Below are 22,103 nucleotides of genomic sequence, written 5' to 3'. Positions count from 1 at the left end.
AGTAAAAAATATATCTGCAAAAATTAGCGTTATTTAAATTGGTTAGCGTTAGTAGTAGTTTACAGGCTTGAGCAACTGAATTTGCTTGCAAACACGGTAATTTTTGTGTAAGAATATGGAAAAGAAACACTTTTTTAAAATTTGATGCACAAAGGGTTGAGCAACTAAGGGTTGAGCAACTAAATTTGCCTGGTAACACGGCTATTTTTGGTTGAAATATGGAGAAAAAAAAAACAATTTTAAAAAAAATTTGATTCATGCCCCACAGCTAAAAATAAGCTCAAATTTTCTCAAATTTTTGGTTTCATTTTTTTTTTCTCATGAGAAACAGGCTCGGGTAATTTTTACCACAAAAAAGACTTTATGAGTGTCTCAATTCTCCTTCTCGATTCAGTGTCTCAACTCAAGCGTAAAAACTTGTCGGAAGGAATAACTGCGACTCGTTTTTTCTGGTTTTACAACATCAATCATAGATCTATTATCAGCGACAGCAATCAACTATAACATTACGGTGATTTTAAACATTTTTGATATTTTTTTATACAATTTTTGATGCAGAAATGATATTTTTCTAAAACATTACTGGAGAAGTACTGATTTTCTCTGTGACTTCAACCCGGGCTGTAACTGTTTCCTGAGTCATGAATACCGTAATTTTTGTGCGATTATTGAACCTTTTCTCTTTTACCCTCTCATTTTACCATTAAGTTTTGACTTGACTTTTTTCTATTTTTTTTTCCAATCTGTGGTCAAAATATTCTGTGCTACTTGCCGAAAATGCAATTTAGAACTTTATTGCTTGTGTTATTATTAAATATGAATTATTGAAGCTTACATCGTACGAACTTAAAATAGTAGTATTCATATCCATCGTAATCTCTCGTATTGTTGCGCTAGGTGGTCTATTTTTTGTAACTTGCTACTGATCAATTTTTTCCTGCTCTGCTCTCAAATTTCAGCTGCGCTTAATTCAGTTTTGTTCTCGGTCGGACATCCTTCGTGTTGTGGCTCTCTGAACTTTGACATGTCTGATCCAATGTCTTCCAGCTTCCCCTTCAGCATGTCAAATACTTCGTCGGCAAGTGTATCAGTCCGAGCTGAAAAAATCGATAGTCAACTATTGTAGCTGTTCAATAGATAACATTCAAATATTTTAGGTCGAGCAAATTGATTTTTTGAGCTCTCCCAAACCAGGTTCTTTTCCAATCTCTTCCCCCATCTTTTCTATTTTCTATTTTTACAGTTGTTTTACGAGTTGTTGTTACGACGCATGCAGTTGTGGCTAAACGCGTGACGTCACGGAAGTCTTAACCTTCTAAAACTGTGTTGGGTGGTGTAATATGCTTCTTTTGATAAAACTTTGGGGCAAAATTTTGGTTAAAAATTTCGAGGAAAAAATTGCACCATATTAATTATGGTGAAATTCTAAGCTATTTTTTTTCTCTTCATTTTGGTCTAATCTTAACCCAGCTTAAGAAAAACACTTTTGAAATTTCAAACTTTGTGCGTTTTGTCCGGATAATTATAATCAGCACTGTAGATTTCAAAAAAAAAATTAATGGGGTTTAGAATTTAAACAAACAGGCCAAAAAAGATGTTTAGATGCCCTTTTTGGAAAGTTTTCGTTTTTCGGCGCGTTCTTATCAAAGTTAGTATATACTGGCACCAAAGACTCCCTTAGAAAAGTTTTTAGGGTTGGTCGGCCAAAACGAATGTACTAAAATAGTACCACATGGGGGACCCTTTTAAAAGTCAGCGGGTCGAGTCCCCGAGAAAGGGGACGTTCCCCGCTCAAAAAATGATTATAATGATTTGATATTACTAATTGAAAAGAACCCCAATTAATCGAAGTAGGTTCTTTTCAGCTTTCCCCGCAGCATTTCAAAATTCCCATTTTCTTAGTTGTCTTACATGTTATCATGGCTTTAACAACTGAAATTGAAATATGAGGGGAAAGTGAAAAAGAGCCCCGAATTATCCCAATAAACCAATCTGGTTGAAGACTCACAGTAAATGGCGGCGTATTCATATCTCCCAAACACAGTATTGAGTTAGGACCGATGTGGTTAACTCATAGAGTAATTTCGGATAGGGTACACCGTCTGCTCGTCACGCTATCTTATTTTCGGCCGGATAGATTCGTGCAACTTCTTAGTCTAATACCGATCCTAATCTTACTCTTATACTATCTAGTCTCAGGTTGTTTAACTAGTCTCTGCTAGGCTCAATAGATCTAGGGTATACTGGTTTATTGCGGCTGCTGAAGTGCTCGGGAGAGTCCAACTAATTTCTAAGTTAAATTCAAATCTCTCTGGTGCTGAAATTACAAGTAACTTCAGCACTTACAAATAAGTGGGTTGTTAGTTAGATGGATCATGATTGGTTAATATTAAATACTTTACATTGGTAAAACATTTAATTTATCCAATCATAAAATGTAGTTTAGATCAGGTTCCACCCATCCGGGTTTTACAGAGTTTTTTAGAATAGTTCTTCTGCAATTCGAAGGATGGATGATGGACGTTTGTTTTTGGCGAACATCATAATTTTCCTCCGTTTCCTCTTTTGTTAGGGAAGTTCCAGGAAGCTGGAGTTAGAGACATAAGACGTTGTGTTCTTCTTGTGACAACGACTAAGTCTTCGCAACAAACTCAAATCTGATTTCAGAATGGTTGGCTATGTCAGGTTTTTCTGTTCTTCGTGGAGAACTTCTTTTGTGTCTGATCTAGCTTGGGAATGGCGTGGAGATTGTGCGTGGAGGGGATGCCTGGTTACTCGGATCTGTACGTATACTTGAACATCGAGGTGGTCATTGGTCTAGTTCAATGAAGTCCTTTTCTGCGAGGTCAAGTCGTACTCTAAATCCTTTGAGTTGTGATTGTGAGCGGCATATCGATTGTAGTTGGTCATTCTCTCTCGAGTGTAGTGGGGTCGTCTTGTCTTTTGATGTTCGTCCTTGGTGTTGTATTCTGATCTATATATTGCATCATGTGATTTTACATTTTATAAAACTTTTATTAGTTTAATATTTTTTAATAATGATTTTAGTTAGTTGTTTTCACAAAAGCTTTTTGTTTTAGTTCGGTTATTTTGAAGAGTTACTCACCCTTGAGTAGCTCTTATTAAAAATAGAGGTGTGGTCACAAAGCGTGGATGTAGCGCGGTGGGTTAGGCCGGCTATAGAGCATGCTCAGGACGTCCTTCCTGGTGGGTTAGGCCAGGAGTGGGAGTATGATTTCATGCGGTTTTTGTGAGGGGTCCTGTTATGTGACAACGTTTTATGTTGGGTTTGTTGTGGTCTTACTTATGTCTTGTTGGTTATGTACTTTTTCCAAAAAGCAAATTGTTTGTGGTATGGGTTTGTCTTTCGACTTTTTTGTGTTTTATTATTTCTTTCTAAGACTTTGTAATAGTCTTCAAAAGAATAAATTATCCAGTTTTAAACTGGGTTAATCCGGTTTGGGTACCGTTGGTTTCCTTTTCTAAGTCATGCTGTTATTCTATGATTTGTGGTATTTAGTAAGCTGCGTTGGTTAGTTTTGTTTAGTATGTGATTCCTTTCCAACCGGGTTAAAGGAAAATTTGAAACATGTTATTTTATGTTAGAATTGTTGAGTGTGAAAACTTGAAACTGAAATTCATTATTTTAAACAATTCTTCGTGGGCGAGCTGTGCGAGTGTGGATAGAATTTCTGTGCGAATAAATGAAAATTCCAAAAGGTTAGTACTGCATTTGCATTTATTTAATTTACTACATAGAATTTAGAAATTTACTGCTAGTCATGGGGGAATATTAAGATACAAATTTTCATCATAATTAGATTTACTGCTTTGGGGGAAAATATTATAGATGAATTTACTGCATTGATATTAAATTTAGAAATTTATAAGTGTAAGAGATTAATAGAATTTTAAAATTGTTTGATGAAAATTGTGATTTTTATTGTTTCTTTTGTGGTTTTTGTAGGTGATTGTCGGATGAAAGCTAAAAATCTAAGGAAAACATGAATAAAGAATGGTGAGTTTTTAATACTGTAATTAGTTAGTAATATTTACTTAATTCATACTTACCTGTTAGTCGTCGGGGAAAAAACCGTGGGGGAAGATGTCGTGAATTAGTTCTGAAGTTGTTAGTAGTTTAGCTAGAATGCGGATGATATTTTTAGTCTGAAGCAGTGGCCAAAGCAATTGAAGTGCCTTAATAGTGGTTAGTTCTTCAGTGCCTACTGCAAACTCATAAGGTGTGTTTTGGATTAAGTTATATAATTTGTGATTAAATTTAGTGTTGTGGATGAATTCTAAAATTGGGATTTCTATAGGTTGTACAAACTCGTGCGGGATAAGGAAGGGTCGGGATTCTTCGGCGTTGAAGGTCTTGGTGATGGGACAGAAGATGTACATTTGGGTTATGGGGTCATAATTACGAAGAATACCATGGAGGTTAGTGTCTTTAATACAATATGTGAAATTTAGGAAAAATGGTGAAGTGTATTTGGAATTAATGAATTGAAAACGATGGTGTGGTTGTCTAGAGGGTGTGTGTAGGTCAAAGTGATTTTGGATGAAGCGATAATAACTATATGTGTGGGTTTGTTTAGTGCGCAACATAATATCGTGTGAGCAGTGTAAATCTCTTTCGTGTGGTGCAAGGAAATGAAAGGTTAGTGAAAATATTTGGAAGCGTTCTTTAAAACTTTCGTATGCTTGTGTGTCTGTTAGTGCTTCTGAAATAATGTGATCAAACTTTCGGTCGAAGATGTTTAGTGTGAATGTATATGGTGTCTTGATGAAAAATTTCTCGGTAATTTGTGGATTAGCGAAGCGATCGTCGTCTAAGAATTGATCTTGGTTAGCTCTGATGATGTTGTGATCATAGTATTCGAGTGTATATTCGTTAGCTCTAGGTGCAGTGTGTGTTTTTAGTGATTTTTTATATCCAACGTAAGTAAATTGTCTAGCGGTTAGTGGTGTAGTGAGTCGATATAGCATGTCCGTATTTCGCTCTATATCGATGTGAGTGTTAGATAAAGGTAAGCAAAGAGGGTTAGTAAAATGATAATATGAGGTCCAAGAGAGAGTGGGCATTAAAACGTATTCATCTACAAAGTTGCGTGTTTCGTTAGTGTCGTGGGGGGTGTTTAAGGTGTATTGTGGGAATGAGGGTAAGGTGATGGCTAAAAATTCTTTTGTGTTAGTATGCTTGGGGTGGTTGATGTATTCACGGGCTGTTCCTGGTTTTGCTGGGAAAGGATGGTTGGGGAACTTTCTTTTAAAAGTGCGGTAAGCTCTATTAGTGTTGAGTGAAGATTCAGTTGATGTGGATGATGGTGCTAATGATTCAGTATAATTTGAAGAGGGTGTAGGGGTAGGGGGGTTGGATGAATTTATTGTGGAGGAGATTTGGTTTATGGTTGGGGTATTAAGGTGGTAGGGTTGTTGTTGAAGGGTAATCAAATTATCTAGCTCTGGGGAGATTCGGGGGGTGTCTGGAGAATGAGATGATTGGTCAGAATGGTATGAGGAGTAGGTTGGGGTAACTTGGGAAGCATAAGAGGGTGTGGGAGTGATTGGGTCAGGGTTATTGGATAATATGGGTTGAAAAGGGGGTTGAGAAAAATTAGAAGAGTTATGAAAATTATTGGATGGGGATGGTTCTGAGTCGGCAAATTCATCGGGGGTTTCTATATTCGGGTTATTGAGTTGTGAGATGGAATATAAAACTGAGATGTGTGAATTAGTGTCGGAATTCATGCCTGATGTTACCTTACTAGGTGAAAAGTCGGGTGGCGGAAAAGCAAAAAGTGGTATTATTGGGATTGGAGAGGTAAGATTGGTTGGGTGGGAATTTGATCGGTGTAGTGATCCAAGTTGGCGGCTCATCGTGGGCTAAAAAAATGATTATTTTGAGACTGAAAAGCGGTGGTATGGGTTTGTTCAATAATTTGTTCATAAGTATTATCATCTTGTGACTGGTGTGTCATTATATGTTGGATGGGACTTTGTGATGTATTGAGTCGAAAATTTGGATTATGTGTGATGGCTAAATTTCGAAAATTTCGTGGGACTAGGGATAGTGGATGGTTATTTGGTAGGGGTGGTAATTGTGGTGCCGTTGGCGTTATGTCTATATTGTTATGTTCTTCGTCGTATGTATTTTGTCGTGTTGCTATTTTTGTGTTATATTCTTTTATTTGTGCGTCTAAAAGAATTTTGTTTATAGATGTAGAAAAGATTCCAAAAAATCCTGCAAAGAGTATGCGTGCTACGCTTGCTTGTCTGTTTACTTGTGTGTGTATAGCACATGTGTTGTAGATTCCTTTTAAAAGTGAGAAAAGAAATCCAATAAAGTTAAACATTGCGTATAAAATAGTCAATTTTTCTAAGATGTAGTAGGGCCATCCTAGAAAATCGAGGATCTCATTTTTGAGTGTAACAAAGCTAAAAATGTTAATTGGTGATATATCTTGGGGACGGTATTTTTCACCGTTTAGATATATGTAATCTTTAATGTCTTTAAAATATCCGCTATAGTCTTGCGTGTAGATATCGGCAAATCCTGCGGTTTCTGCAAGTTTGCGTAAATTTTGGTCTATTGATTGTCTTTGTATAGTGTCCATTTGTGTTAATAATTCTTGGAATTGTTGTGTTCTAATGTGATGTTGAATATCTGATTTTGAATAGATTCCTATTGATTGTAAGTCTATATTTGGGTTTCGAGCAATAGCGCGAATGCTTTCTGGTGAAAATTTTTTGAGTGATTGCATTAATGTGGGATATGGAGTGAGAAGATAATATTTATTTTCATCAGGGTTTAGTTGTACTACATTGTGGCTGTTTTCTGATCCACATGGGACTGCGGTATCCCAGAAATAGGTTCTTCGTGAAAGTGTATCCACGAAATGTACTTTATTCTTATAAAAGATAGGGATTCTTTTATAACATCGTTTATCTTCAAAAACGTATAGTGGTGATACTTTTTTAGTACAAGTATAAAACCATAAGATGTTTCCTTCATAGTCTAAAAAATTTGATCTATTTCCAGATAATAAGTATCCTGCATAGGGTATTTTTAATACTGCTAGTGCAAGTGATTGTAATATTTGTGTTCGTTCTAATTCGCATAGTTGGTGTAGTGTTTCTAATTCGGAGAGTGACATTTCTTGAAAAATTCGGCTAATTGTATAATCTAGTTTCATATCTAAATGAATATCATAGTGGATATTACCGAAATATGTAGTATTCATTAGTGATAATTCTTGTAAGCGTGTGCTTCTGGTGTCATGGGGTTTTAGATGTCCACCAGGTTGTCCGTTGCTTTTTTCAAAATTAACTGGTATATAGGATGTTCCTTCGTTTGGAGGATGACCTGTGGCATATGGGTCGATTTTTACTTTTCCAGTGGTCATGTCGAATCCTTTTTCGTATTCAACTAATATTTCAGAGTATTGTGTTCTGTGAAGTGGATTCCTGTATTTACATGCAAGTTCTGTTTCTTGATATATTTGAAAACGTGTCAATTTATTTTCTATATTGTCTATGTTTCTAAAATTAGAACTTAGTTTTCGTGATGGATGGACTTGTTCATATGGAATTGATTGTATAAAATATTTTTCGTGAAATTTTATCATACGAGCGTGTATTTTTGCTACTTGAAATGTTGTACATGTATCTTCGGGGAACCAAACAATTGTTGCTTGTGTTCTCGTTGTAGGGTCGCAATAACCTTGATCATTTTTACAAGGTAATCGGATTCCTTGATAGATCATTGTATTATCTGATAAATCTCGTGTTAGTTGTATTTTTTCGAGTTGTATTTTCCAATCAAAAAACATTATTTCTTGGTATCCTTTATTTTTTGTGTCTGCTTTGCAGTTTGATGGGTCATTTATACCAATGTGTGGTATCCAATGTTTATCGTGTAGGTCATAGGTTAATCGTCCGTGTGCGCCGTTATACGGGTATTTTTCGTCTAGTTTTATATGTCCTTGGTGTCTTTCAAGTTGTGATTGATGTACAGAGTCTGGAAAAACTTGAAAATTAACTAACTTTCTTTGGGAGTTTTTATTTCGTGTGATGTTTAGTCTAAGTAATTCATTTTTACAATCGTCGGGATTGAGATGTAAAAGACGTTCTATATTACTTTGATAGAATGATTCATGGTCAAGTCGGTTTTTGTTTCCGTTCGAGACTTGTGAACAGTGTACTTTCTTTTCGGAAAATGTTGCTGTGAATTTATAACCTGTAACTGTTGTTGCTCGGGCTTTTGAATAGAGTGTTGCTATTACATCTGTGGTTTCTATAGCTTGTGGTTCTGTTTCACATTGTGATACTTGATTTATTGCATATTTATGTAGTGTTTTTTGTTCATTTTCTTCACAATCGTAATGTGTTACTAATAAATCTTGTGGTCCTGTACGAGGAGAAGGGTTTATGTTTTGATTTGAGATTACTAGAAAAAGGAGTTGGAGAAAAATTAATAATTTTAGAATATACATGTGTATGATAATCCTGAGTATGGATTATAAAATGTAATGTAGCCAATTGTGTTTTTGGTATATCTGTCGTATTTGTATATTACTTCAGTAGTTATAAACGGTGATGGTAGTGATTGAGCTGTTATGTTAGGTGGATTTAATGGGTAGGGATGTTGGGTAATATTATTTAACTTAACTGTGATTTCAAACTTTAATTGTAAACTGTTTTGTTGGAGTATTTGAATATTGTGATCACGGATATCGTTGTGAATATCTTGGCGATATTGTAATCTATTAAGTGCCCAGTTATGAAGGCGGTTACTTTCTTGATGTTGTCCAAATAGTGGTGGAGGTGCTGTAAATGTATTCCAATCTAGTCTTAAAGGAATATTTATTGATGATTGTTCTCGATATCTGGCGTCGAGATTATTTGGAAAATTTAAGTTAAAAGGTGGTGGTGAAATCTTGCTTATTGATGGTGTTGATGGTAGTGATAATGTTTCTGGTAGTGATGAGGATGTTGTTGTATCCGTAGAAATATCTATCGGGTCATTGACTAAATTTGGTTCACCTTGTGTAAATGAATGTGTAGTCCAATATGGAAATCGTGATGTTTGGTTTGTAGGGTTGAAAGGATTTTCACGTATTTGCTCAGATGTTGGTGTTGAACCTAAGTAATCTGATGGTAGGCTTGAGGTGCTACGTTGTGAAAGAAGCGTAGGGGTTTCTGGTAATATACCAATGGGGTTTTCTGGAGTGTTTTGTGATGGGGATTGAGGTATATCAAAATGAACTCGGGGAGTTTGAAAATTTCTGTTTCGTCGAGGATGTATAATTTGTCTATTTATTTCGACTGTATTTTGGTTTTGACTAGAATTTCTTATTCTATTTAGTTCTTGTGGTAGTGTTGGGTATAGGTTATATGTTGGTTCGCTTAAAGGTGCTTGTCGTTGAACTGGTTCTAGTGGTTCTGATAAACGAGCATGTCGTTCTTCAAAAGTGTATGGATTGTCTTGAAAAGAAATTCGTGTAGATGTTTGAGGATTTTGAGTAGTTGAAGGTGGTGTTTGGTTATCTTGGGATGATGTCGGTGAAGACTGATTCTGTGACTGTTGGGTAGCAATTTTTGATGGATTTTTGAATTGTTACTTTAGTGGGAAGGTTTATGTTTATTATAGTATTCTTCCAAAAAAAGAATTAGAAGGATTGTTGCTAGGGCAAATGTGAAGATTGCTTTCTTTATACATTTACATATTGTCAAAATGAGGGATGATAAAAATGTTATGAAAATTACAAACAATAAAAAAATATCAGTTCTACTGAAAATTGTTCGTATCATTTAGACAAGTTGTATAAATCGTACCTGTGGATATAATCAAGGGTTTTGGAAAGTTGGAGGAATAGTTCGAGTATAGTGTAGAAAATTAAAAAAATGTTACAAAAAATGATTAGGATTATTAGAAAAGATTCAAGTATATCAAAAAGAAATATTATAAAGGTTTCAAGTATTGTAAAAAATGTTTAAGATTTATGAGTATTTGAGTAACTGATTGAGAGAAGAGCATTTAAGAAATGATCTCTTGGTCGAATATTTTTTGCTGTTTGAGGCGATTTTCAAGTGTGGTCGGATTATTTATTAGTTTTTTGACAAGTGGGTTGAGTTTTGTAAAAAATTGTTGGGGGCAATTTTCATGGTGATCGGGAGGTCGTCGTTTTCTTTATTTTTGTTTGTCAAATGATCCGGGGTATGGTGAGATTTTTATACTTTAGGCTAATTAAAATGTTCATTTTGTTACTTTAGGCTAAGTTAACAAATTTGTTTTGGGGGTATTCGTGGTCTGAGTTGGGGAAATATTGTTGATCTTTGGGTTATTAGATAAGGGAGGGGTACGGTATTATGGTGATATTTATTTTAGTTGTCAATTTGGAGTGGTTTGCTTATTTTTGACCTGGAGGTCGTAAAGTTATAGTTATAGATGTGCCTGGAGTTCTATATGATTCGTCTAATTGGTCTTAGTTTGAGTTAGAGAAAGTGACGGATTGGATGAATCCTATTGGTCTATTTTGAACTAGAATCATTACGTACTTGTCAGCATGTTATTTTGAAAAATGTAAATGAAAAATAATTCGAAGGTTTCAAGATAGTGAAGTATAATGTTAAAATTACTTTTGAAATTCCACTTTCTTTAAAATTTTAGATTGGGGATGAATATTTTATAGTTTTTACGTGGTTGATTTCGGAGTCTTGTTGTTTTTCTATTTTCTGATTTGTCGATTTGTTCTTGGGGTATTATTTGTTCGGTCATTTTTCTATTTTTTCTTTGTTTTGGAGATTCTTTATGGTTTTGTGTATTGTTTTTGGTGGCGGTTGGTTTTGTGTTTTGATTTTCGGTGGGGTTATCATTTTGTTCTGTGTTTTTCAGATGTGGTTCATTTTGAATGATTTTTAATCCTGTGAAAGAATATAATTGAGTTAATTCGCGGAGTGCGTATTCTTTTGGGTAATAAGGTAATAGGTTGTTTCGATGTTGAACGATTTCTTTTTTGTTTGAGTCGGTAATTTTATATGTGACATCAGTGGGTTTTGCAATTATTTGGTATGGTCCTTTTCGAAGGGGTTGTAATTTTTTAGAAATTCCTTTTTGAGTATTAAAATTAGGTATTAAAACAAATGTTCCAATTTTTAATTCGGAAGCTGGTGTAAAACGTGAATTGATTTGTTCATTAATGTTTTGTCTTTGTAATAACTTTTTTGTTATTTTTTGATAAATTTCATTGTGTTTTTTATCTCTATTTAGAATCCATTCGGTGTGTGTACCGGAGGCTAGTTTAAGAATTTGTGGGTGATGAAAATGATCTTCATCGTGTGTATGTAAAGGTAGGTTATAACAAATTGAGTCTTTATTTGGTTGACAATAACCTTGTGCGTTTTTATGAGAATTTGCTGTAAACATTATTGGTTTGCGTGGCTTTTGGTTAAAAACCATTTCGTATGGTGACATTCCTAAAGTTGTCGTAATTTGTGAATTATACGCTAAGGGAAATAATTTTACATCTGCTGACCATTCGGTATATTTTGTATCATTTCCGTTGATGATACATCTAAGATATTCTTGTAATGAACGGTTCATACCTTCGACTAAGCCGTTTGTCCAAGGTGCATGAGATGTACGTGGTTTGTGTTTAATGTTATATAAATGACATAGTGTGATAATTTCATTATTTATGAATTCTGTACCGTTGTCTGTAACTAAAATTTCTGGTAGTCCGAATTTTGCTATCCAGTGTTCATAGAGTGTTGTGTAAGCGTAATAAGCGTTACAATGTGGTACTGGGTTAAGTGCTACATAATGTGTAAATGCGTCAACAATTACCATAATGTAGGAGTTTCCTTCTGATGAGGGTGAAATTGGTCCTTTAGTATCAAATGAGATACGATGATTAAAGTACAAACTTTGTCCTTTAAAATCTTGTTTTTGTGCTATTTGTTTTTGATTTGGGTAAGGTTTATTTAGTTGACATACTATACAGTCATTGCATAGTACTTTTATCCAAATTGGTGCATTTGGGAAATAAAAGTTTTGTATAAAATTTGAATATGTTTTTTCTGATCCAGAGTGTCCTTTAATATTTTGTGTATGTGAAATATTAAAAGCTATAAGAATCATACTTAAAGGGAGACATGGAACTGTAGATTCATTCAGGTTATACTCTAAAAGGTCTGTATTTTCGTTAATTGTTGTGTTGTTAAATTTGCGAAAGTATCGGAGGAGTGTTTTGTTTCCTAGAATGGTTGAATCTGCTTTGATAGGTTTAGTTTTATATTTGTGCCATGATTTCAGTTGTCGAATTACTGGGTCAAGGTTTTAATATTGTTTCAGTGTTGAAATTGTAATTATTTCTGTTGGGGGGAGAAAAATGTTTTCGATTTCTAATTTAGATAAGGGTATTGTATCAAGTGGGTCGTGAAGGTCAAAAACTTGATTTATTGTGTATTTTGAATCATTTGTTTGTGGTCCTGATAAATTTATTTTATCAGTTAAATCTTCTTTTTCAATTAGTGGAAAATGGTCTTTCTTAAGCGGGTGTTGTTTTGTTCGTTTTTGTTGGGTGTTATTTTTTATCCATTGAGAATATGGGATTGGTTTGAAAGTTGATGTTCCAAGTAAATCAACTTCATAATGATTATTTTGACAATCTAAATAAAGTGGGAAATGTTGTAAATTATTTATTTGTGATTGTTCAATATCAGTTTTTACTGCATATTTGCATTCCAATCGGGGTGATGTTTCGTTTTCTGCAAGGTAGAATTTTATGTTTTTGGGTATTTCAACTGTTGTTTTTCGTGTAAGTAATTCAGGTGGTGTATTTCGACTTAAGGTGTCTGGTAATGCAAGATTTTTTCCTGCAGTCCAAACTATATGTAAGTTTGGAAATTTCATTAGAATTAGTTGAAATCTGTAAACTCGGTGGTTTGGGTTAGATTTTTGTGTAAAGAGAAAGATGATTGGTTTATGGTCTGTGAATAGAACTGTTGGATGTTTTGATCCAAGTATCAGAAATTCATATTCTGTCAGTGTATATATTATGGCTGTACATTCTCTCATTAGAGTTGAGAGTCGTAGCTCTGCTTGAGTGAATAATCGAGAATTTGCTGATATGAGGTTCATTTTATTTGTACCATTATGTGATTGTAATAGTGCTGCACCGATGCCAAAGTTCGAAGCATCGCACATTGCATAAAATGGTTGATTTGAATCTGGAATTGTGTTTGAAATTTGTTCAGTTAAAAGTTTCTTTATTTCTTCAAATCGTGTTTGATGTTCTGTGTTCCATTCAAAATTATTTTGTTGTCTAAGGATGTTATAAAATGGTCGTAGATATAATTGCATTTTATAAACATATTTACTTAAAAAGTTTAACATTCCAAGAAATTCTTGGATTTTCTTTTTATTTGTTGGTGGTTGAAGTTTTTGAATAGCGTCAATGCGTGATTTCAATGGAGTGATTGTTTTTCTTTCTATATTATGTCCTAAGAATTTAACTCTTGTCAAAAAGAAGTGTGATTTATCGGGGGCGGCCTTCAGATTTTCGTTCTGAAGTATTTGGTGATATTTTTCTAAAACATTGAACATCTCGTCTTTTGTTTGTGATTGCATAAAAACATCGTCTAAATAGGTGATTGCGTTTTTCTTGAGTATCAGTGGTCTAAAAATTTTGCTCATAAAAGCTGAAAATGCTGCTGGTCCTATGGATATTCCATAGAATAAGCGGTTGAATTCATATTGTTGGTTTCCGATAACAAATTGTGTTAAACGTCGTGATTGTTCATCTAGTGGCATTTGATTGTATGCACTATTCATATCGGCGGTTGTAAAGTATTTGCCGTTTATTTTTGTTAAAATAACTTGTATTGGTTCAATGGGCCAATTACATTTTGATTCATCTATAAGTGAATTGAGGTATCTAGCATCGAGAACGATTTTTAATGATTCTCCTTTAGCTAGAATGATAACGGGGTTGATAAATTTGTTCCCTTTTGGTTGTTCTTCTTTATTAACTGGTGATATAATGTTGTATTGTTCTAAAATATCGAGTAATCTGTTTACTTTATCATGTAAGTGAATTGGTACTTTACTTGCTCTCTGTTTTTTGAAAACTGCGTCTGGTTTTAACGGGAGATGTAGTGATGAACTGATTTTTCCAACATCGAATTTTGATGTTGCATAGACTGATGAATATTCAATTAGCTGTTTGGCTAACTTTTCGAATTCGTCTTGTGTTATTTGTGAATGTTGGAAATTAAACATTGTTAAAAATTTTTGTTGGTCCTCTGTGTAGTTACTTATGTTGAATGTAGGTTTGAAATATGGAGTTTTTGTGAAATAATCCGTATTTCTGTTTTCGTTACTTATTATATTATTTATAGATAATTCTTCATTAAGAATTGTAGATTGGCAAATATCTAGTAATTGGAGTATATTATTTACGCGATAGGCTTTTTCGTGTATTGGTGATATTGTAGCGTTGGTTTCACAATATCCTAAAAGTCCTAAAGGTAATGTTACTTGGTAAGGTGTGTTGTTATAGACATGTAAGGAAATGATATCGGAATTCGAATTTTTCAAATATTTTATGGATGAGATTGTGATTTTGAAAAATTTGTGAATAGGTTTGAATTCAAATTCTGACATATAAAATTTTTGTTTGTTTTGTTCTTTATCATATTGGTGAACTTGTTTGATTGAAAAATTATAGATATTTCCTGATAGTGGTTTTAGGTGTTTCCTTTGTTGGTTAAATATCGGGTAGAATTTTGAAAAGAATGGTGGTTGTTTATTTAATCTTTGAAAAAATGTTAAGGATGTTTCTTTTGTTTTTGTATTTTTATCTTTGATTAATATTTTACTATTTAGTATGTTAATTGTTGGTATATACTTCGAAATAAATGGTATTCCAATGATATTATATTTAATGTCAGTGATATGGAATATTTGTTTAAATGGCTTATTTAAAATTTTGCTTTGCTCCATTGTTCTGGTGGGGAGGAGAAATAATTGGATTTTTCCGTAGTTTATCAATGTTGATCCTTGTGCTGTTGCTAACTTACTGGAGGTTTCAAGAGGTGTTAGCTTTGGGTGTAAAGTTTTTATTTCATTCCATGTGGGGATGTTTATTATGTTTGATTCTGCTCCTGAATCAATTAAAAAATCTATTTCAAGGTCTGGTGGTTGAAATTCTTTATTTCTTGGGCTTTCTAAGAGAAATGGTATTGTCCAAATTTTTTCTTTGGGTTGTTCTTTTTGTATATTTTGATAAATGTGGTTTGTATTCAAGCATTTTGTTTTGGTATTTTTATTGGTTTGATCTGTAGTGTTAATCTCGTTTGTTTCTTGCGTCGTTGGTGTGGAATTTATGGGTGTAGTGTAATAATTTTGAAGAAATTCTGATTGATTTTCATATATGTGTGATGGAAAGGGTTGTTCATATATGACAGATTCATAGTCATTTTCGACTTTTATCATATTGATAGAAAGAGTGTTTTCAGTATCACTTTCTGAATCTGATGATGTACAGTTTATTTGATTGAGGTGTAACGTATCAGTTACTGTGTCATCAATACCTGGAGGGTCTGATGTTGTTTCTGGATTTGACTGTACTTGATTGATTTGTCTTTGATGTTTAGGTGTACTACTTCTGTGGCGATTATTAGAATTATTATAGTTATTATTATTCCGGTGTGGTGATTGGGAATAATTTCTATAACGATTATTATAACTTGAGTGTCGATTTTGTGAATTATTTCGCGATCTGTTTTGGTAATTATTGTTTGGTCTGTTATAGTTCGATCTATTATATGAGTTATTCCTTGATTGATTGTTCGGGTAATTCTGGTTTCGGTTGTTTGAATAACTTCTATTTCGATTATAGGAGTAGTTTCTATTCCTATTGTATGATGAATTTCGTGATTGGTTGTTTGGATAGTAGTTATTTCTTGATTGGGAATTAGATCTAGAAACAAATCGTTGTGTATTTGAATGTGATCTGGAGTAGTTATTTCGACTATTTGGTCTATTGTAGTGATTTTGTGATGAATTATGCGTGTTTCTTCGTTCTGGTGATCTTCCTCTATAACTTGAGTTATATGGTGATTGATTTCTTGTATAATTTGTATTGTTCGGGAGTGGTTTTCCTGAACTGTTGTTGCTGTAGACTGTTTTGTTCGGTAGATTTTGATCTTTTTTCATGTATTGATAGAATGATTTATTTGGTTCTTTATATTTTTGAGGTTTATTTTGATTGTCTTGCTGTTTTTGTCTACATTCGGAAATACTATGTCCGTATCGTCGGCAATAATTACACCATTTTTTGAAAGATGGTTTGCCTTTAAAGTTTGGGTTCTTTTCATAAATATTGAGTATTTCAGTGATTTTTTCAACGAGGTCTGTCTCTGATTCCTGTATATTATTAATATTAGTGGGAGTCGTTTCAATTCTATTAACGTATTGTAATTTCAGATTTTCCGTTTCTTCTAGTTTTATCGTGATTTCTGCTTGTTCTAATTTGTCTACTAGTTTTCGAAAATCTAAATCGGGTTCTCGAATTGAAGAAGGATGGGATGCTCTCTTTTTTATTGCTATTTTCCTTAATTGTGGTGTTAAGGTCATCATTAAGATTTCTGTCATCTTTGTGTTTTTATAGTCATGTGTATTTAATGAATATGCTTTTCGAACTAGTGTTTCGATTCGTACTGCTATTTGCTTGATGGTTTCGTCACTGGTCGCACCAGATGAGTTAGGACCGATGTGGTTAACTCATAGAGTAATTTCGGATAGGGTACACCGTCTGCTCGTCACGCTATCTTATTTTCGGCCGGATAGATTCGTGCAACTTCTTAGTCTAATACCGATCCTAATCTTACTCTTATACTATCTAGTCTCAGGTTGTTTAACTAGTCTCTGCTAGGCTCAATAGATCTAGGGTATACTGGTTTATTGCGGCTGCTGAAGTGCTCGGGAGAGTCCAACTAATTTCTAAGTTAAATTCAAATCTCTCTGGTGCTGAAATTACAAGTAACTTCAGCACTTACAAATAAGTGGGTTGTTAGTTAGATGGATCATGATTGGTTAATATTAAATACTTTACATTGGTAAAACATTTAATTTATCCAATCATAAAATGTAGTTTAGATCAGGTTCCAGTATCCTCGCAGCTGTAAGACAGAGCATACTCCTCGTAGTCTATGTCCAGGTAGAACACATTGGACTGGTTGTTATTGTCCTCTGGCGCATAAATGAACTGAGCTTTAGTCTCCTCGGACGGGTAAAGGGCAGGGAGGGAAGCCTCTTGGCTGCGATTGTGTTTCATGTAGGTCATTTTCACTGACAAGTAAGTGCCTGAAATGTTGGAACAATTTATTTCGAAGCTGAGCTGGGCTCATTTTCCTTTTCCCCCCACCTGCAATTTTTTACTTGTAAAGTTACTGTTCACCAAGTCCAATCATTATGAAAATTGACATGCGGACTAACTAGGATGTGCCAAACAGATTTGGTCTTCATTTTTAACCTTGTAAAACCACTCGTTACACCATAAAATTGATGGTCGTGGGAGGTGTCGGGGGGAAGGAAAGAGAGCCCTGAGCTGGATCCAAGGTTTTCGTGAGGTTAAGTTCGGACGTTTTTTACCCTCACGTGCAAAATATTGCGGCTCTTTTTCCTTCCCCCCCCCCCCCCCACCTCACATATACATCAATTTTATGTTGTAACGAGTGGTTTTACAAGGTTAAGCATGAAGACCAAATATGTTTGTCATAGCCTAATTAGTCCGCATACCAATTTTCGTAACAATCCGGTGTTGTGAACAAAATTTTACTATTAAAACTTCGCTGGTGGGGGGGAAAAGGAAAAAGAGCCAATATTGCTTGTAATTTGTTGCTTGTGTCAACTTGTTCATATGTAGGCTAGAAGGCACATCACATCACATGCCCCACCCATCAAATGCTATTTTTTTAAATTCTAACCTTTATCGTTCGAAAAAGCTGGTATTTACGTCAAAGTGATGTTTATAAAAATAGCCAACAGACAGTTGGAAAAAAATCGGCTCTTTTTCCTTCACCCCCCCCCCCCCCACCTGCAAATTTTTATATTTGAAGTTACGGCTCTTTTTCCTTTTCCCCCCACCTGCAAATTTTTTTTATTTGAAGTTACTGTTCAATTTGTCCGATTGTCATGAAAATTGCCATGCAGACTAATTAGGCCATGATAAACATATTTGGTCTTCATAAATAACATTGTGAAACAACTCGTTAGATCATAAAAATCATGTTTGAGTGAGGTGGGGGGGGGGGGGAAGGAAAAAGAGCCGAAGTTACTGTTCGCTTTTTGTCGCAATGCAATGAAATTAAGCGTGGTGAACAAATCGACAAATTCTAAACAGATTTCTTCTTCATACTTTGCAGCGTAACATTACGCATTTAACCGTAATAACTCGTAAAACAAACATAAAACTCGGTATTTTGAAAGCGAGAACTGGAAAAGATCCATAAAATGCATTGAAACGTGGGCTCTTTTTCGTTTTCCCCCACCTGCAAATTTTTACCTGTAAATTTTTTGACCACATCGTCTGATTGTATTGAAAACTTACATACGGACAAATAAGGCCACGACAAAAATATTTAGTTTTCATACTCAACCTCGTAAGACCACTAGTTACACATATATATTGAAGCTCGTGTGAGGAGGGGGGGGGGGAAGGAAAAAGAGCCGAAACGTGTCAGAGAGAACAGGTGAACAAATTTCCCTACTGTCAATTTTCAACCTATCTTACATACAAAATGCCGTGTGAGCATTTTTTGAACAGCTTTAATTTAAAATTTTACGAGGGGGAGGGGTGGGAAACTGGAAAAGTGCCCTTTTTTGATTGAATTAACCTAACTTGAGAAAACTGGATCCATATTTAAAAATTTTATTTCGCTGAAAATTCGATAAATAAATTTCGGCTCTTTTCCAGTTCCCCCCTTTCAAAATACCGAGTTTTATGTTTGTTTTACGTGTTATTACGGCTAAATGTGTGATGTTACGCTGTACCGTATGAAGAACAAATTTGTTCACAATTGTCGATTTGTTCACCACGCCAAATTTCATATGACAATGTTATATAAGCTTTTCAAAATTGATTTTGAAAGGGGGGGAACTGGAAAAGAGCCTAAATTTCATTTTCGAAACAAGGAGTCGATCAAGTTTTTCGTGACTTTCGCTGTTCGGTAGTGGTGTTGCCTTTAACAAAGAAAATGAACTCAAAGAAATGAAAAGTAATTTTCAGCCAGAACAAATTTAAAGAATTTTCTTTTAAAAAAAAAACAAAAAAACATCACGACCAATACTTCCATCGACTCTTAAAAATGACATATGGTGGGAAAAATTTTGCTTGGTAAAATAACAGCCAAAGATTGAAATTTGAGGGGTAGAAAAGAACCAAAAATTGATATGAAACGATTTAAAATTGAAGCAATCTGATGAAAAAGAGTAGCTGAAAAATCTACTTTAATCAAAGTTCATTTTTGGTAACATTTTTTGGTTTCAATTTCATACAGTGGCTCTTTTCCAGTCCCCCCTTTCAAGTTCAACTTTGAAAAGCTTATTTAATGTTGTCAAAATGCAATGAAATTTGGCGTGGTGAACAAATCGAAAACTGTAATCATACTTTACAGCGTAACATCAGGCATTTAGCCGTAATAACACGCAAAACAAACAAAGAACTCGGTATACTGAAAGGGAAGAAGCTGGGGCTCTTTTCCACTTCCCCCCTTCAAATTTAATACTGAAAAGTCTATTTAACGTTGTCATAATGCAATGAAGTTTTGTGTGGTGAACAAATCGACAATTTTGAACAGATTTGTTCTTCATACTTTACGTGAAACAAACATTAAACTCGGTATTTTGAAAGGGGGGAACTGGAAAAGAGCCGAAGCTGGAAAAGAGCCCGTACAATTTTCAGTAACAAAAAAGTCAATTTAAATCGAGCTTTATCCAATTTGTCCGCATTTTTTCACCATCGTCATAATTCAATGAACATTGGCATGGTGAACAAACTAACTATTGTGAACAGAACAACTATGAAAATAGAAATTTTGACATGTGGGGGAGGAGAATGAAAACGAGTCGTTAGTTATTTCTCCTAGTCCCTCCTTGCATGAGCATCATCAGTTGGCTCTTTTTCCTTCCCCCCCTCACCTCACTCAAACACTTTTTTTATGGTCTAACGAGTGGTTATAGAAGGTTAATTATGAAGACCAAATATGATTGTCATGGCGTAATTAGTTTACATGTCAATTGCCATGACAATCGAACAATGTGAACAGTAACTTCAAATGTAAAAATTTGCAGGTGGGGGGGGGGAAGGAAAAAAAGCCCATCAGTTTTAAGGTTTAATGACTGTTTTTACAAAAAAAAAGTATGACTAAACATACAATGCTGATTTAAATCCGGTCACAATGCAATAAATTTGAAGTTCAAAACGCATTTTTCTCAAATTGGGTTGAGTTTAGGTGAAGTGGTGAAAACTAAACGTGCTCAGAAATTTAACACAGTTATTATGGGCTCTTTTCCAGTTTCCTCCTTTCAAAATACCGAGTTTTATATTTGTTTTCCGTGTTATTACGGCTAAATGCGTGATGTTACACTGTAAAGTATGGAGAACAAATCTGTTCAGAATTCTTGATTTGTTCACCACGCCAAATTTCATTGCATTGTGACAACGTTAAATAGATTTTTCAAAACTGAATTTGAAGGCGGGAAACTGGAAATATTAGAAGGCCAAACTGTTCTTTTTTTGGATTGTCAGTGCTTCCGCAAAAAGGACGCTCCATTTGTTCTTTCATTTGCTTTGATCATTCCGACAAAATTTAACATGTTCAAAGACTTGTTCTTGGAATCCAGGAACATACAGGAACAGAATTGTGCGCCCATCCAGCTCACAGTTTGGCCTCGTATGTACTTCAAATTAGACTTTTAGTTAACCAAAAATTACGCCAAAACTACCGAATCAATTGCAGAGAAATTTTTTTCAAAGCTTGCGTCTCCCAACAAATTTTAAGAAGGATAACCTCCAAAAAACTGTATAAATTTATTTATTTTAGTTTGATAGACAAAGCATGTCAATTTTGCTAAATAAAACACCCATTGTTTGGAGGTTCTATCCCTCAATACTTGATTTTACTACGGAAGAGGCTCACTTTGATGTCATTTTCTCAGTGTTTTTTGGGCTAAATTTTTAGGGGCAAAATTTTGGGCCCAAATTTCTCCTAGAAAATTGCCAAATTTTTAATTCTGCTTAAATTCTGGTCCTCATCACTTTTCACCAAAACTCGAGCCAATTTGAGAAAAACGCATTTTAATTTACGGATTTTACGCGTTCTGATTGGATAGTTTAAATCAGCTCTGTGTTTGTCATTGCTTAATTAGTCCGCATGTCAATTTCCATAACAATGGGAGAAAACAAACGTACATTTTATTTGTAAAAGTTGGTAGAAAAAAGCTGAGCCGTTAGTTTATCAGGAGACCAAATAATCTATATAATTTATCATAAACGTCATGATGAACTCTGGGAGACGTAATATAGTATCAAGGCCAAAAAATCAATTGGTGCTTCTACCTGGTAAGTGTCACTAATATCGACTTTCAAAACCTGACGCTTGTAATTTAAACAATGACACCATATGTATGACGTCCGAAACTTATGTGCATTACATTCAATTCAAAACTCAATTAGGCGAAACGTTTGCATGAATATCAACAATTTACCTGTCTCGTTGGAGCTTTGCTCTGTATACTCATTCACAAGGCATGAACAGCCAATAGTATGAGGACTAGGGTACGCAGCTATCTGGTGCCATTTGATCCCTACAAACAAACCCAGTTTGAAGTTATCCATTGCTGAATACTCAGGGCACTTTTCAAAGCCAGTTCCATTTGAAGTGCTGTTAGAGCCAACTGCTGATGCTCGAAAAAACATCATTGCATGCACCACTAGAAATTTGCAATAACTGAATGTCATAATTATTTCAAAGTTGATGACATGAAATAATTTTTCTCTTGATGCGGATTATTTACTGGTGAATTTTTGCATATG

The 22,103-nt window shown here is 34.5% G+C and overlaps 2 protein-coding genes across 2 annotated transcripts in view; one reads left to right on the top strand and one right to left on the bottom strand.

The window, feature by feature from the left end:
* LOC134839843 (5'-AMP-activated protein kinase subunit gamma-1-like) overlaps window positions 1-22,103 on the top strand; it is a 94,933-nt gene that overhangs the window by 34,465 nt on the left and 38,365 nt on the right. The window lies entirely within an intron of this gene.
* On the bottom strand, window positions 833-21,905 carry LOC134838879 (crustacyanin-C1 subunit-like). Its single transcript, XM_063854174.1, has 4 exons — window positions 21,776-21,905; window positions 17,180-17,371; window positions 2,009-2,047; window positions 833-1,097 (listed from the first exon to the last, which is right to left on the bottom strand). The coding sequence occupies exons 1-4, from the start codon at window positions 21,903-21,905 to the stop codon at window positions 949-951; spliced, it is 510 nt and encodes a 169-aa protein (XP_063710244.1). The 3' UTR covers window positions 833-948.

Source organism: Symsagittifera roscoffensis, chromosome 2 (genome assembly GCF_963678635.1).
Source record: "Symsagittifera roscoffensis chromosome 2, txSymRosc1.1, whole genome shotgun sequence".
Lineage (NCBI taxonomy): Eukaryota > Metazoa > Xenacoelomorpha > Acoela > Convolutidae > Symsagittifera > Symsagittifera roscoffensis.
The sequence above is the reverse complement of the archived record's forward strand: the minus strand, read 5'-3'. Positions and strand labels throughout refer to the sequence as shown.